Genomic DNA, 15594 nt, shown 5'->3' with positions numbered 1-15594 from the left:
CTCATCCCCATTTCACCCATGAGGCATCTCGACTAGAGGATGAGGCACAGACCACCTGGGGTCACCCTGTTTAGCACTCACCAAGATAAGCTGTGAACCCCGTTGCCAGAAGGCTGCCCTGTGGGGCTCCCCAAATTTGGAGAAAACCCTCCAGGGCCCGTTCCATGGCCTTTTTGGGATTATTGGCTTCACCGGCAAGTAAGCTGGATAAATAAACAAGTGGTTCAAGAAACTCCTTTTGACTCTTGATGTTCTAAATCTGCTGGAGGCCGCACGAGGGTCATCCAACTGCCTTGACAGCCGACATTAAACAGGCAAATAAATGAATCTTTAATATGATAGCAGGAAATGTTAAGTACTGTCAAGAAAAACAAACCGGTTCAAGGCAACAGACAAGGTTGGTGGGGCTGCTCGAGAACAGACAGGCAGACAGGGAGGGTTTCTCTGAGGAGATGACAACTGAGCAGGGACGGAGGGGTGAGGGGTGCAGTGAAAAGAGCCAGCTGTGCACAGATCTGAGAGGGGTGGCCAGCCAGAGGGAGGAGTGAGTGCAAAGGCCCTGAGGTGGGAGTGAGTCTGGCACACTCGTGAGGGCACAGGAGGTGGGTGTGGCTGGAGCAGAGCTAGGAGAGAGGAGGGCAGGGAGGTAACAGTGGTTGGGGGCAGGTCAAAGTCCTTACAGGACCCTGTGGGCTGAGCGACGTGGAACCATGGAGGTTCTGAGCAGGCTTCACTAGAGGATCTGACTGAGGTTCTAGAAAAGTCCTTCTGACTACTGTAAGAAGTATGCATTGCAGAGAGATGAGGGCAGAAGCCAGGAGGCCAGGGGAGAGTAACAACTCCTCCAAGGGCTATCAGTAAGATGAAACAAAACCTGCCTTAATTCACCAAGCAGTGAGTGGCAGACACAGGATTAGAATCAGACCTCCTGGGTCCTACCTCCACGCTCGGCCCCACGGCCTCGGAAAACTCACATGTGCTCAGCACTCCTAGTTTGTAATTCCCTTCACTGACAAGCTCTCGTGGATTCTTCACAGCAACCTGCCAAGGTAAAGTACAACTCTGACCTCTCTGTTCCCAGACAAGGAAGTGGCTTAAAAGAGGTGAAGTTCCCCGGCCAAGGTTAGTGCTAGTAGCTCAGTTGTGTCCAACTCTTTGTGACCCCATGGACTGTAGCCCGCCAGTCTCCTCTGTTCATGGAATTTTCCAGGCAAGAACACTGGAGTGGGTTGCCATTCCCTTCTCCAGGGGATCTTCCTGACCCAGGGATCGAACCCATGTCTCCTGCACTTGCAGGCGGATTCTTTACCACAGAGCCACCTGGGAAGCCCAGCCAGCACTCTAAGCACCAGGTAAGGGTGACAATGGCCACCGTATTCTGAGTGTGTACTGTGCTCCGGAACAGGTGGTGGACTCAGGCTCATTGGTTTGTCCATTACAATTGTGAATGGGGGACTCAGAGCCAGATGCCCTGAGCTCTTGCGTCCCCTCCACCGTAGTTCAGTTCAATTCACTTCAGTCACTCATTCGAGTCGGACTCTTTGCAACCCCATGGACTGTAGCACGCCAGCCCTCCTTGTCCTTCACCAACTCCTGGAGCTTACTCAAACTCATGTCCATTGAGTCAGTGATGCCATCCAACCATCTCATCCTCGGTGGTCCCCTTCTCCTCCCGCCTTCAATCTTTCCCGGCATCAGGGTCTTTTCCAGTGAGTCAGTTCTTTGCAATCAGGTGGCCAAAGTGTTATTGAAGGCAATATAGGGGCGATATAATCCAGCCCAACCCCACTGCACTTGGACCAACAGAATAGAAAACTAATTAATGGTCTCTAGCCCTTCTCACTTTCATGCATTGGAGAAGGCAATGGCAACACTCCAGTGTTCTTGCCTGGAGAATCCCAGGGAGGGGAAGCCTGGTGGGCTGCCGTCTGTGGGGTCGCACAGAGTCGGACACGACTGAAGCGACTTAGCAGCAGCAGCAGCAGCAGCCCTTCTGGGGTGGGGATGGGATGGTGGGGGGAGGGGGCGAGGGGAAGGCAGGGGGAGAGTCTTCCGTGGTGGCCGATACTTTGGTGGAGAGTGGAGGAAAGGCCCCTTCCTGCCCCTCCCACTTCTGTCTCTCCTCTCCCTCCATGGGACCCCTCATCTTAGCACTTGCCTCTCTATCCCCGCCACCCCTCCGTGCCCCCCATACTCCTTTCCTTCCTCTTCTTCAGGTCCCCCATCCCTGCTCAACAACACCCACCGCCCCCCCGCAGGACCCCTCCCTCCCTGTAGTCCCCCTCTCTCTCCTACATCACCCCTCCGGTCGTCCGCCTTCCCTTCCAGCTAGCATCTCCCCTCCCCGGCAGCCGCACTTTCCACAGCTCGTCCGACCAAGCCCCCTCTCCAGGGCCAGCGGGTGGGAGCCTTCTCCTGGGAGCTGAGCCCGGGAGCGATCCCACCCGCCCTGGGGACACTGGAGCGCTCGCGGGCCCCGCCCCCGGTGGGTGGGCGGGGCGTGGGCTGGGGGCGGAGTCGGCCCCGGGACCCGGTCCCCTTGGCCCCGAAGCCCCCGATCCAGCCTCCCGCGCTCCGCCGCCTCAGCCTGGACGCCAGCCCTGCCATGTCCTGGGCCGTGGTCTTCGGCCTCCTGGCCGCGCTGCTGCTGCTGCTGCTGCTGACCCGCCGCCGCACGCGGTGAGTGCCCCCCAAGCCGGCCGGGTCCCGGCTCCCCCCACAACCCGGCCGGCCCGCGCGGCCCCAGGCTAGACAAAGGGGCGTCTCCGCTCGGGCGCGCGCCCCCCGGCTGCAGCCAGGGGGTCGCCGACCCGCTCAGGCCCCTGTCGGAGCCCTCTACCCCAGCTCCAGTTCCCCGGGCAGGAGGGGGTCACCTTCCCGCTGTCCCCGCCATCCCCCAGGCGAGGCTGGAGGTGGGGGTCCAGGTTCCGGTCAGGGGGGCTTCTGCGCTCATCTCCCGTCCTGGGGAGAGGGCCGGGCCCAAAGTTGGGGAGACGCGCGCAGGAAGGTGCCGGGACAGGGGTCCCAGAGGGCTGATGACCCACCGCACACACTAACAGGGCTGGACCGCAAGAAGCTCAGGCCTGGCCCAGAGCTCTGCGCCAGTACCTGAGAAGGGGTTTCAGTGAGAACCCTGAGGGGTGCAGAGTGGGTGCGTGGACACGCTCCGTGTGACTCCCGGGTGGAAGAAGCCCTCTCCTGCCCTTCAGCCTCTGACTGCGTCCTGCAGCAGCTCTTCATCAGCCCCCAGCCCCGCTCTCAGCAGCGTGTGGGCAGCCTTGTTCCTCTCCCCATTACACAGATGGCAGGGTTGAGGCCAGGAAAGCAGAGGCTCTGAAGGATGCCCTCTTACCGGGCCTGGAACCACCTTCCACAGGATTCCCCAACCCAGGGGAAGGGGCTGAGTAGTCTTGGTGTTTCCTTCTGCCTGAGAAACGCACTCCTGGAAAGGGGGCTCCCTTCTGCTGAGGTCTGGTAGCCTGGCAGAGAAGGAGAACCAAATGTCTCATCTTCCTATGATTCTCCTGCTCCTCTGACACTCTGCCACTTAGGAGAAAAGTAAAATTTAAATCAAGGAGATGGCAGTTAAGTCTCTTTTTAAAAAATGTTTAAAAGATTAATTTGAACTGAACAAGGAATTACATTTGACTTAAGCATTTATCCCATTATAGATAAGACTGAAGCCCTTTTAACTACCCTCCCAACAATTCCGTACCTCTCCTGTTGATTAATTTGGGAGGAACCTTCCAGATCTTTTTAAAAGTACGCCTTTTATTTTACATTGGTTTTATATTACAGGAAAGTTGTACAAAGAGTTCCCAGATACCCTTCACCAAATTCCAGCTATTGTTAATGGCTTACGTTATCGTGGTACAATCATTAAAGCTAAAAAAACCAACACTGGCCTGTTAAAATTAGCCAGACTCCAAGCTTTATTTGAATTTCGTCTGTTTTTCCATTAACGTCTTCTTTCTGTGCCAGGATCTCATCCAGGGTGCCTCAGTGCCTTTGGCTGTCATATCTTCTCAGCCTCCCAGCTTTTCTCATCCACGCAGACATTTGCCCATAGAAAACTCAGGGCAGTGAAAGTGTGTTTAAATCAGTGTGTCTGAAGCTTGCAGAAATTTTCTGGAAACCTTTTAGTTTAAACAGTGTTGGTTGAATTTCCAAACAATGATTTCACCCTAGTTTTCTTCAACCTCTAGACATCTTTCCAGGTGAAACTTAAAACCATACATTCAATCATTTGCCTGGAAAAATGAAAAAGAAAAAAAGACCACAGATAAGTTTCCCCATGGATTATGAATTATTTTTGCTAAGTTGTCAGGCTTTTTGGAAATGCTGTAAAGAGTTGTTTTTGGACTGCACCTCTGCTGTTTTCCTCTAGAGTTTCGTTTTGACATCTGTCCATGTAGCTCTATGGACTTCCTTGGTGGCTTAGCTGGTAAATCTGCCTGCAATGCAGGAGACCTGGGTTTGATCCCTGGGTTGTATAGATCCCCTGGAGAAGGGAAAGGCTATGCACTCCAGTATTCTGGCCTGGAGAATTCCATGGACTGTACAGTCCATGGGGTCGCAAAGAGTTGGACACGACTGAGTGACTTTCACATATAGCTCTATGGTGGGTATGAGGGTCACTGACAGCTGGAGGGGAGCGTTTTGTAGACCATGGGGGCAGTTGCTTGGACCCTTGGAAGACCCCACAGGGACCCCAATTGAGACCCCCAGTCTCATTTTCTTCTTCCAGCTCAGCGAGGGGGTACTCTTGTTACCCCTGTTTTACAGAGGAGGAAACTGAGACTGGGTCACCTGGATTAAAAATCTAGGCTATAAGAATTTTTAATTTTCAGAAGAAATGAATTTTCACTCTTCCCACACATTTTATTCATGATCTGAATGCCCAAAAGTCTTAAACCACATGATGTTAAGATAGTAAGAGAAGCAGCTACAATCAGAAGATTCTTCAGTTCAGTTGCTCAGTCGTGTCCGACTCTTCGTGACCCCATAAATTGGAGCACGCCAGGCCTCCCTGTCCATCACCAACTCCCAGAGTTCACCCAAACTCATGTCCATCGAGTCGGTGATGCCATCCAGCCGTCTCATCCTCTGTCGTCCCCTTCTCCTCCTGCCCTCAATCCCTCCCAGCATCAGAGTCTTTTCCAATGAGTCAACTCTTGGCATGAGGTGGCCAAAGTATTGGAGTTTCAGCTTCAGCATCAGTCCTTCCAAAGAACACCCAGGACTGATCTCCTTTAGAAGGGACTGGTTGGATCTCCTTGCAGTCCAAGGGACTCTCAAGAGTCTTCTCCAACACCACAGTTCAAAAGCATCCATTCTTCGGCATTCAGCTTTCTTCACAGTCCAACTTTCACATCCATACGTGACCACTGGAAAAACCATAGCCTTGAATAGATGGAAGGAAGGACAAATAATCAAGTGTTGGAAAAGAGAGACATGAGACTGATGCTGTGTAGACAGTGATTCAAAGTTTGAGTCAAAACACTCAAGGCCGTGCTTCTCCCGTGGCTCATTGCTCGCTCCTGGCCAGCACCCCAGATGAGGTCCATTACCATACCTGACAGCTGGGGCTTAGGAAGGCTAAGTGACCTCCTTATGTCTGCACGAAAGTTATACTGTACATCTAGCTGGGTCCAAAACTGTTGCTTTTCTCACTCAAAGAAAAAAAAAAACACTGCTTCAGTCAGTCTGGAAAATCCCATGGACGGAAGAACCTGGTGGGCTATAGTCCGTGGGGTTGCAAAGAGTCGGACACGATTGGGCAACTTCACCTCACCTTCACCTTCAGTCCAGTCAGTTACTCTTGTCTTTACTTTTGGCCTTTAAAAAAAAAATCATTTTTAATTATGAAAAATTTCAACTATATAGAAAAAATAAAAAGAATTGTATAGGAAACCCTTGCACCTGCCACTTGATTTGACAGTTGATAATATTTTTAATTACAGATATTATGATATCTCAACACTAAGTATGTCAGCATACATGTTAAAAGTTCTTTTTTAAAAAAATAGATTTCTACTGTCTTTTTTTTTTTTTTTAAGATGCACAACACATCTTGTGGGGTTTTAGTTCCCTCACTAGGGATCAAACCTGGGCCCTTGACAGTGAGAACGGAGTCCTAACCACTGGACTGCCAGGGAGTTCCCTAAAAGAGAATTCTTTTTTTTTTTTTTTATTTATCAGTTTATTATTTTTTTGGCTGTGCTGGGTCTTCACTCCTGTGTGGGCTTTTCTCTAGTTTTGGTGAGCAGGGGCCACTCTCTCGCTGTGGTACACAGGCTTCTCACGTCGGTGGTTTCTCTTGTTGAGGAGCACGGGCTCTAGCAGCCGGGGGCTAGTTGCAGCTCCCAGGCTCTAGAGAGCAAGCTGAGTAGTTGTTGAATGTGGGATTTTCCTGACCCAGAGATCAAACCTGTGTCTCTTGCATTGGCAGGCGGGTTCTTTACCTTTGAGCCACGAGGGGAGCCGCCCCCCGCCCCCGCCCCCAACCCAAAAGATAATTCTTAATATCTAGTTCCCAGTCCAAATTCAAATTTCTGCCATCAAGGTAAAGATTTTTCAAACCTGGCTCAGTTACCATGAATGTTTCCCCTGGTGTGAGTGTGGAGTTAGGAGGTCTTGGGTTGGGACTTGGAAGTCTAACTCCTGGGCCCTCTGGGGCTAATGCTCTCCCTTGTGAGTATCAGAAACATCCTTTCTACTTCCCGGGCCTTAGTCTCTCCATCTGTGCTGAGATGGCTCGTGCAGCTGGTCTCCCATTCCGGGCCTTAGTCTCTCCATCTGTGCTCTGAGACGGCTCGTGCAGCTGGTCCCCCATGCCCCATCCCACTGCAGCAGGATGAATGCATTGGTCTTCCTCTTTGTGCTTCTGTGGCTGCTGCAGGGAGCATTGGAAGAGGTCTCCTGGGTGGGAGACCCTTTTCGGTGGTGGGGGTGGGGGGCAGGGAATCAGAGGTCATGGTGGCATCAGATAAGGGTTCTTAGAGGCACAAGGGCTGCTCTGGCCCCTTCCAGGATATAGAATTACTGGGCACAAATAACTGTCTCATTTCAATGTGCAGTAACTGGAGGTCCCCAAATGGTAGTCCATGGCTGGATTCAGACCCAGGTGAGTCTGGTGTGCACCACACAGTACAAGGGGAGAAAACTGGGGGAGTCCACACACACAGTTCCAGATTTCCTGCTTCTCCTGGAAGATCTCATGGCAATTGCCTGGCACTCAGCAGCAGAACTCTCTCTAAACCTTGCCACAGTCCCCACCACTCCCTATTGCCTCTCCAACATGCAACTTTTCTACTTATCGCTGTGCTTGCTCTACTGTTTCTTTCTTTATTATGCTGAGAAACAGTTCTATGAATCTGTGTCCGTTGCAAAAATGGGAAAACAACAAGCTAGAGCAAGCCAGCCATGTGGTTTTTCTACATCCTGGAGGCAATGAGAAGGAAAAGTGCAGAGGATTGGGGGAGCCCTTGGTGAGCAGCCAGCAGCCTGCAAATGAATGCTGGGAAAGGAACGGGTTAAGCAGTTTAAACAGAAGCTCAGGAGTTTCCAACTCAACTGGGCAACAAACAGCATCTCTGGTCCCCCATGGAATCCTCCCCGAGGCCCTGAAGGAGTTGAGACTCCTGAGCAGAGAAGCCCGGCAATCCACCTACCCACACTGCTCAGCTAAAAGAGCAGCTTCTGTTCTGGGCCATCCAGAACATGGGCTGTGTGTCAGGCGCCTGACCTGCACTAGCTCCCTGAACCCTCTTTCAAGTCCGGGAGGCAGGTGCTGCTCATTGAGCGCCAACTGTGTGCTTGACTCATTCAACTGAGACATATGCATTAAGCGCCTACTATATCCCAGACAGAGAAGGAAATGGCAACCCACTCCAGTATTCCCACTGTTCTCAGGACTAGGTCTACAAGAAGTGTCCACATTCTGCACAGAAAGGATGGGATACGTCAAGGGGCCCAAAGGTGGGTGTTTTCCAGGCATGACTTCCTCCCTGATTCTCTCAAAGTTTCAAGGGAGAGAGAGACGGGACAGGACGTGGGATTGGCGGTGGGGTCTGTGAGCAAATAATGAGCAGGTTTTGAGCACCAATGAGGAACTCTTGTGGTGAGAATCAAGGCTCCCGGGAGGATCAGAAGAGCTGCCTCCGTATCTGAAGCAGAAAGGGCGGGCAGTGGTCCACCGAATGGGCCGGAGCTGTGGATGAGAGAGTCAAGCCCGGCATCCCTGTCCCCCAGGGTCTGGCGGTGCCTCAAATCAGTGAGAGTGTTAGTGGGCGAGGCTAGAGACCGCAGACCCCAAAATAGAGCCTCCTCCGCCCTGCTGGCCTCTGGCTGAGTCACCCTGGAATGTGACTGGGGCCTGAGTTGGATTCCAGGCCCGTGGGCTGAAGGAGCCGCTGGCACCTCAAGGGTCAGACGCCCGGGCCCCCAGCTTCCTGCCTTTGTCTGCGCCTCCTCGGGACTTTACTGGGGAAAGATGAGTGATGCCAGCAATAATAGCGGGCTCGCTGGGGAGCTCCGGTGGCAGCCTGAGTGAAAGGCATGGAAAGGAAGCCCCACCCACTCCCCAAAATAGGTCCTGGGCGAAAACCTCCTGCATCTGGGCAGGTCGCTGAAACCTCTCTGTGTCTCAGTCACTTCACCGGAAAAGTGGGGGTCCACGTGGCCACTTGGGGTGAATTGGGGCCAGGGTTGGATAAAGACTGTGGGCTCCGTAACCAGGCCTGCCTGGATTAGAGACCTAGACCCAAGTGGCTTAGCCCCTTCTGGGCCTCAGTTTCATCTGCTGTAAAATGGGCTTGATAGGAATACTTCCTTCTGCAAAGAATACTGAAAGGTCGTTGCTGAACCACGAAAAGATGCTGATATCCTTGCCCTCTGGAGGAGAAGAATTCAATCCGGGGCCAGAGACGAGGCTTGATCGCTCAGAGCTTTTGTGTAATAAAGTTTTATTAAAGTACCCAGCAATTAGACCGATCGTGGAATGCAAAGTAGGAATGAGCCCAGGACAGGAAGGCATTGCCTGGAGGGTCAAATGGCAGACTCAGGACTTACGGAGTCAGCAGAAGTAGACCCATATAGATTATCAGGCCCATCTGAAAAGTACAAAGTCAGAGCATAGAAAGAAAAGGCATAAAACGACGCCACTTGGTTCTGGTCAGGGTGCCACCTCTTAACTCGAGTGTGATGCACCCATGAATCAATTCCTGGCACTTTGACAGCAGTGGGAGAAGAAAGAATAACCTGGTAAGGGCCTTCCCAGAGGGGCCCAAGCGACTGGCCCCTAGATCCCAATGTTTTTATCAGGACCTCCGTTCCTGGCTCAGATAGAGGCTTGCTTGACTCACACTGGGTCAGGAGTCATCTCCCGGAGTTCAGTTAGTGCCTGTTGGAAAGCTGAGAGCTGAGTTACACGATTAGCTAATTCTAAAGCTTTAGGAAAACTTTTCCATTGAGCAATTTCAGGAAGTACTAATCGTCAGTCCTCGGACTATAACCATCCTTTATCAGTCATCTTTGCTCCTCTTTTCTCATATCTTTCTAATTCTTCCTCAGTGTACTGTGGTTTTTCCTGTTCACAGTACCTGTCCAGATCAAAGGCATCTGCAGCGAGGGGTTTCGTTCTGGCTTGACAGCCAGCCAGCTGATTACCTTTGGCTTCTTTGCTCGCATCCCTGCTGTGCCCTTTGCAATGCATAACAGCTATTTCTTTAGGACAATATATAGCAGTTAAAAGTCTCTGGATCTCTCTGAAATGCTTAATAGGTTCTCCTGTTGCCGTTTTAAATTCTTTCTTTCCATGTTGCAGCATGAGCATGTAAAGTCAAATAAGCATACTTAGAATCAGTATATTTACCTGCTGCCCTTTGCTTAACTCTAGAGCTCAGGTCAGAGCCACAAGCTCTGCCTGCTGAGCGCTGGTTCCCTGGGGGAGAGATTTTGCTTCTAAAACCTATTCAGCCATCACCACGGTGTAACCTGCTTTACACTTCCCCTCCCAAACAGAAGAACTGGCATCTGTAAATATTTCCATGTCAGGATTGTCTAACAGGATATCCATTAGATCTTCCTGAGCAGCATAAAGTTAGGAATTGGGAAAATCGTGATCAGGTGTTTCATTTTCCTTCTCAGGAAGGAAAGTGGCAGGATTTAAATTTACACAAACTTTAAGCTTAGTTACTGGTCCTTCTAACAACAATGACTGATATTTAAGAAGCCTACTGTCTCTCATCCAAGTATTAACCTTAGAATTTAAGATTCCAAAAAATAAAAAAATTAAAAAAAAAAAAAAGAATTTAAGATTCCACTCACATCATGAGAAGTCAGTACAGTAAGGTTTCGTCGATTAATTATTTTTAAAGCTTCAGGTGCTAATAAAGCTGCTGCCCCAATTACTCTTAAGCAGTGGGGCCACCCACGTGAAATTGCGTCTGCTTCTCTACTTAGATAAACAATAGGTTGCAGGTGAGGCCCTCGGGGTTGTGTCAAAATTCCCAAGGCCATACCTTTTCTTTCAGTGACAAACAAATTAAATTCTGACCCTGTGGGCAAGCTCAAAGCGGGAGCTTGCAGGAGAGCAGTCTGAAGAGCCTTAAAAGCTTTTTGAGTATCTGGAGACCAAACCAGCTTGTCGGTTTGGGCCTGCTGAGTCTCAGCTATAAGTTTATATAAAGGCCGGGCAAGTTCCCCATAACCCGGAATCCAAATGCGACAGTAGCCTGTGATTCCCCCAAATCCTCTCAATTGTCTTAAAGTCATAGGTAGGGGATGATTTAGTATAGGTTTAATCCTCTCGTGGCCTATGGCCCTAGTCCTTTCTGATACGATTAGGCCCAGATATCTAACAGATTGTTGACAGAGCTGAGCCTTTTCTCTTGATGCCTAGTAACTGCAGCCTGCCAGAAAGTTTAAGAAATCTTCTGAGGCTTGTGAACAGGCTTCCTCTGTCTCAGCACAGAGCAGAATGTCGTCTACATATTGTAGTACCACTGCTTCAGAGCTTCTTATCAACCTGCCTAGGAACTGGCTCTCCCAATACCAGTGAGCCTCAGGCCGCATCAGGCATCAGCCGTTATCACCAAGCAAGGAAACCTTTGGAAAATTCATGCTGTGGTTGTTCAGTCGCTCAGTCGCATCCGACTGTTTTGCGACCACATGGGCTGGAGCCCACCAGGATCCTCTGTTCGTGGGATTTTCCAGGCAAGAACACTGGAGCGGGCTGCCATTTCCTTCTTCAGGGGAGTCTTCCCAGCCCAGGGATGGAACCTGCGTCTCCTGCACTGGCAGGTGGGTTCTGTACCCCTGAGGCACCAGGGAAGACCCCTTGGAGAACGCATAGGACCTGCCATATAGCCGACGTACCCAAGAGTCACGTTGGTCCTGCTTCTCGGCCCCGCTCCAGCTGCCCCCGGTTGCCAGGCACCAGGCTCTGTTCTGTAACCCTTCATCTTTGTCACAGCCCGATGTGGTCAGTAGTGTCAACACTCCAGTTTTACAGACGAGGAAACGGGCAGGAGAAGCTAAGTCTCATGGCCAGCAAGAAGCAGGGCTGGTTGGAAGCCAGGAGGTGCTCAAGTCGGGCCCCTGACCTGCCCTGTCCCCTCCGAATCCCCGCTCTGGTGCAAAAGTCTCCACTCCTGTGTCCTTGGGCTCCAACCTGAGCTGGGCGGGGGCTGGTGCACACTGGACTCCTCCCACCCATGCTCTGCCATCCTGGAAATGGAGCCTTTGGGAGATGCTGGCTCCCAGAGAGATGAGAGGCGAACAGAAGGGTCCTCCGCCGCACCCGCTTCGAGTCCCAGAGCCCCCTGCACCTTTGTGAGTCTGCTCAGTGAGGGGCTCAGGGGCAGGGTGGGGGTGGGGAGAGGAGGCGGTGGCTGGGGAGATGCTTCCTGCTGCCCTGCGCCCTCACCCCTGCTGGGGCTTCCAAACTGCCCGGACTCCAACCCTCCAGTCTAGCCAGTCTCACCATCCACCACCTGTCTCCCTGTTTGGGTTATGTTGGGGAACAGTCAGACTGAGGAGGCAAGAGGCCATGGTGGAGGAAGGTAGACTGGGATGGGGAAAAGGATGAAGGGAAGGTGGTCCCCCCTGGTCTGCTGGGCAAGGCACCAAAGCCCCCTGTCCTGGGAGCGGGGAAGTCAGATGCTAGGCCTGGCTCATGAGGGACTGCAGTCTCCACTCCCACCTATGTTGATTTAGTCTCCTGACACGTCTTCCTCCTGCCTCTCGCTCTTGCAACCTTTTTTGGGGGGATGGGGGTGTGTTGCGTGGCATGCACCATCTTAGTATCTGAGTTCCCCAACCAGGGATAGAACCTGTGTCCCATGCAGTGAAAGTGCAGAGTCCTAATCACAGGACAGTCAGGGAATTCCCTCTTGCAACCTTTTAAAAGCATAATCACATTACTTCCTAAATCCTATTTCAAACCCTCCAGAGGGTCTCCATCACACTTGAAATAAAAGCCAGACTCTCTCCTTGGCCACTGGCCCTTCTGGTCCACAGGTCGTCTCCAGTCTTTCAGCCCCACAGTCTTCTCCATTCCAGCCACATGGGCTCCTACTGCCTTGAGAGCCTCGCCCTGTGTGCTCCTACCCCAGGGCCTTTGCACTTGCTGTCCCCTCTGCCTGTAAAGTTCACCCCTCTCTTTCTTCAGGTCTCTGGTCACATGGCACCTCCTTGGAGAGACCCTCCCTGACCACCCTCTCACTGTATCATATCACCTTCCTTTTTTATTTAATGAGATACAGTTCATCTACTATAAGATTCAGTCTTTCAAAACATATAATGAATTATGTGTTTTTAGTATCATTTTTAGTAGAGGTTTTTAGTATCGTCACCGGTGGTGTGGCCATCACTGCTATCTAACTCCAGAGTATTTTCATTTCTCCAAAAAGAAACCTGGTCCTGATGAGCTGTCTCTCCATTCCCTTTTCCCCTCAGACCCTGGAGACCACAAATCTACTTTCCCTCTCCATTGGTTTGCCTTTTCTGGACATTCCATAGAAATAGACTCACACACCGTGTGGTCTTTTGTGTCTGGCTTCTTTCACTCAGCATGGTGGTTGCAAGGTGATTCCACATTGTGGCAGGAATCCGGACTCCACTCCTTTTCATGACTGCATAATGTTCCACGGGATGAATACACCAGGCTGTGTTTGTCTGTTCATCAGTCAGTGGGCATTTGGGTTGGGTCCACTTTGGGGCTATTATGATTAATGTTACTATGAACAATAGTGTGTGTCTTGATGTATGAATGTGGTCCACTGGAGAAGGGAATGGCAAACCACTTCAGTATTCTTGCCTTGAGAACCCCATGAACAGTATGAAAAGGCAAAATGATAGGATACTGAAAGAGGAACTCCCCAGGTCAATAGGTGCCCAATATGCTACTGGAGATCAGTGGAGAAATAAGTCCAGAAAAAATGAAGGGATGGAGCCAAAGCAAAAACAATACCCAGCTGTGGATGTGACTGGTGATAGAAGCAAGGTCTGATGCTGTAAAAAGCAATATTGCATAGGAACCTGGAATGTCAGGTCCATGAATCAAGGCAAATTGGAAGTGGTCAAACAGGAGACGGCAAGAGTGAATGTCAACATTCTAAGAATCAGCAAACTGAAATGGACTGGAATGGGTGAATTTAACTCAGATGACCATTACATCTACTACTGTGGGCAGGAATCCCTTAGAAGAAATGGAGTAGCCATCATGGTCAACAAAAGAGTCTGAAGTGCAGTACTTGGATGCAATCTCAAAAACAAAGGAATGATCTCTGTTCATTTCCAAGGCAAACCATTCAATATCACAATAATCCAAGTCTATGCCCCAACCAGTAACACTGAAGAAGCTGATGTTGAACGGTTCTATGAAGACCTACAAGACCTTTTAGAACTAACACCCAAAAAAGATGTCCTTTGGGGACTGGAATGCAAAAGTCGGAAGTCAAGAAACACCTGGAGTAACAGGCAAATTTGGCCTTGGAATACGGAATGAAGCAGGGCAAAGGCTAATAGAGTTTTGCCAAGAGAACGCACTGGTCATAGCAAACACCCTCTTCCAACAACACAAGAGAAGACTCTACACATGGACATCACCAGATGGTCAACACCAAAATCAGATTGATTATATTCTTTGCAGCTCTATATATGGAAAAGCTTTATACAGTCAGCAAAAACAAGACCAGGAGCTGACTGTGGCTCAGATCAGGAACTCCTTATTGCCAAATTCAGACTTAAATTGAAGAAAGTAGGGAGAACCACTAGACCATTCAGGTATGACCTAAATCAAATTCCTTATGATTATACAGTGGAAGTGAGAAATAGATTTAAGGGACTAGATCTGATAGATAGTGTGCCTGATGAGCTATGGAATGAGGTTTGTGACATTGTACAGGAGACAGGGATCAAGACCATCCCCATGGAAAAGAAATGCAAAAAAGCAAAATGGCTGTCTGGGGAGGCCTTACAAATAGCTGTGAAAGAAGAGAAGCAAAAAGCAAAGGAGAAAAGGAAAGATATAAACATCTGAATGCAGAGTTCCAAAGAATAGCAAGAAGAAATAAGAAAGCCTTCTTTAGCGATCAATGCAAAGAAATAGAGGAAAACAACAGAATGGGAAAGACTAGAGATCTCTTCAAGAAAATTAGAGATACCAAGGGAACATTTCATGCAAAGATGGGCTCGATAAAGGACAGAAATGGTATGGATCTAACAGAGGCAGAAGATATTAAGAAGAGGTGGCAAGAATACACAGAAGAACTGTACAAAAAAGATCTTCACGACCAAGATAATCACGATGGTATGACACTCACCTAGAGCCAGACATCCTGGAATGTGAAGTCAAGTGGGCCTTAGAAAGCATCACTACGAACAAAGCTAGTGGAGGTGATGGAATTCCAGTTGAGCTATTCCAAATCCTGAAAGATGATGCTGTGAAAGTGCTGCACTCAATATGCCAGCAAATGTGGAAAACTCAGCAGTGGGCACAGGACTGGAAAAGGTCAGTGTTCATTCCAATCCCAAAGAAAGGCAATGCCAAAGAATGTGCAAACTACCGCACAGTTGCACTCATCTCACACGCTAGTAAAGTAATGCTCAAAATTCTCCAAGCCAGGCTTCAGCAATACATGAATCGTGAACTTCCAGATGTTCAAGCTGGTTTTAGAAAAGGCAGAGGAACCAGAGATCAAATTGCCAACATCCATCTGCTGGATCATCGAAAAAGCAAGAAAGTTCCAGAAAAACATCTATTTCTGCTTTATTGACTATGCCAAAGCCTTTGACTGTGTGGATTACAATAAACTGTGGAAAATTCTGAAAGAGATGGGAATACCAGACCACCTGACGTGCCTCTTGAGAAACCTATATGCAGGTCAGGAAGCAACAGTTAGAACTGGACATGGAACAACAGACTGGTTCCAAATAGGAAAAGGAGTACATCAAAGCTGTATATTGTCACCCTGCTTATTTAACTTCTATGCAGAGTACATCATGAGAAACGCTGGACTGGAAGAAACACAAGCTGAAATCAAGATTGCCGGGAGAAATATCAATAACCGCAGATATGCAGATGACACC

At 49.9% G+C, this 15594-nt stretch overlaps 1 protein-coding gene across 2 annotated transcripts in view; it reads left to right on the top strand.

The window, feature by feature from the left end:
• Positions 1-15594, top strand: part of PTGIS (prostaglandin I2 synthase) — an 81562-nt gene that overhangs the window by 26314 nt on the left and 39654 nt on the right. Inside the window, exon 3 of one of the 2 annotated variants that reach the window (XM_059892395.1) lies at positions 2333-2679. In XM_059892395.1, the coding sequence (XP_059748378.1) occupies positions 2333-2679 (347 nt within the window). 2 annotated transcript variants of the gene reach the window in all.

Source organism: Bos taurus, chromosome 13 (assembly GCF_002263795.3).
Source record: "Bos taurus isolate L1 Dominette 01449 registration number 42190680 breed Hereford chromosome 13, ARS-UCD2.0, whole genome shotgun sequence".
NCBI lineage: Eukaryota > Metazoa > Chordata > Mammalia > Artiodactyla > Bovidae > Bos > Bos taurus.
Note: the sequence above shows the minus strand (reverse complement) of the source record. Positions and strands in the feature narration are given on the sequence as shown.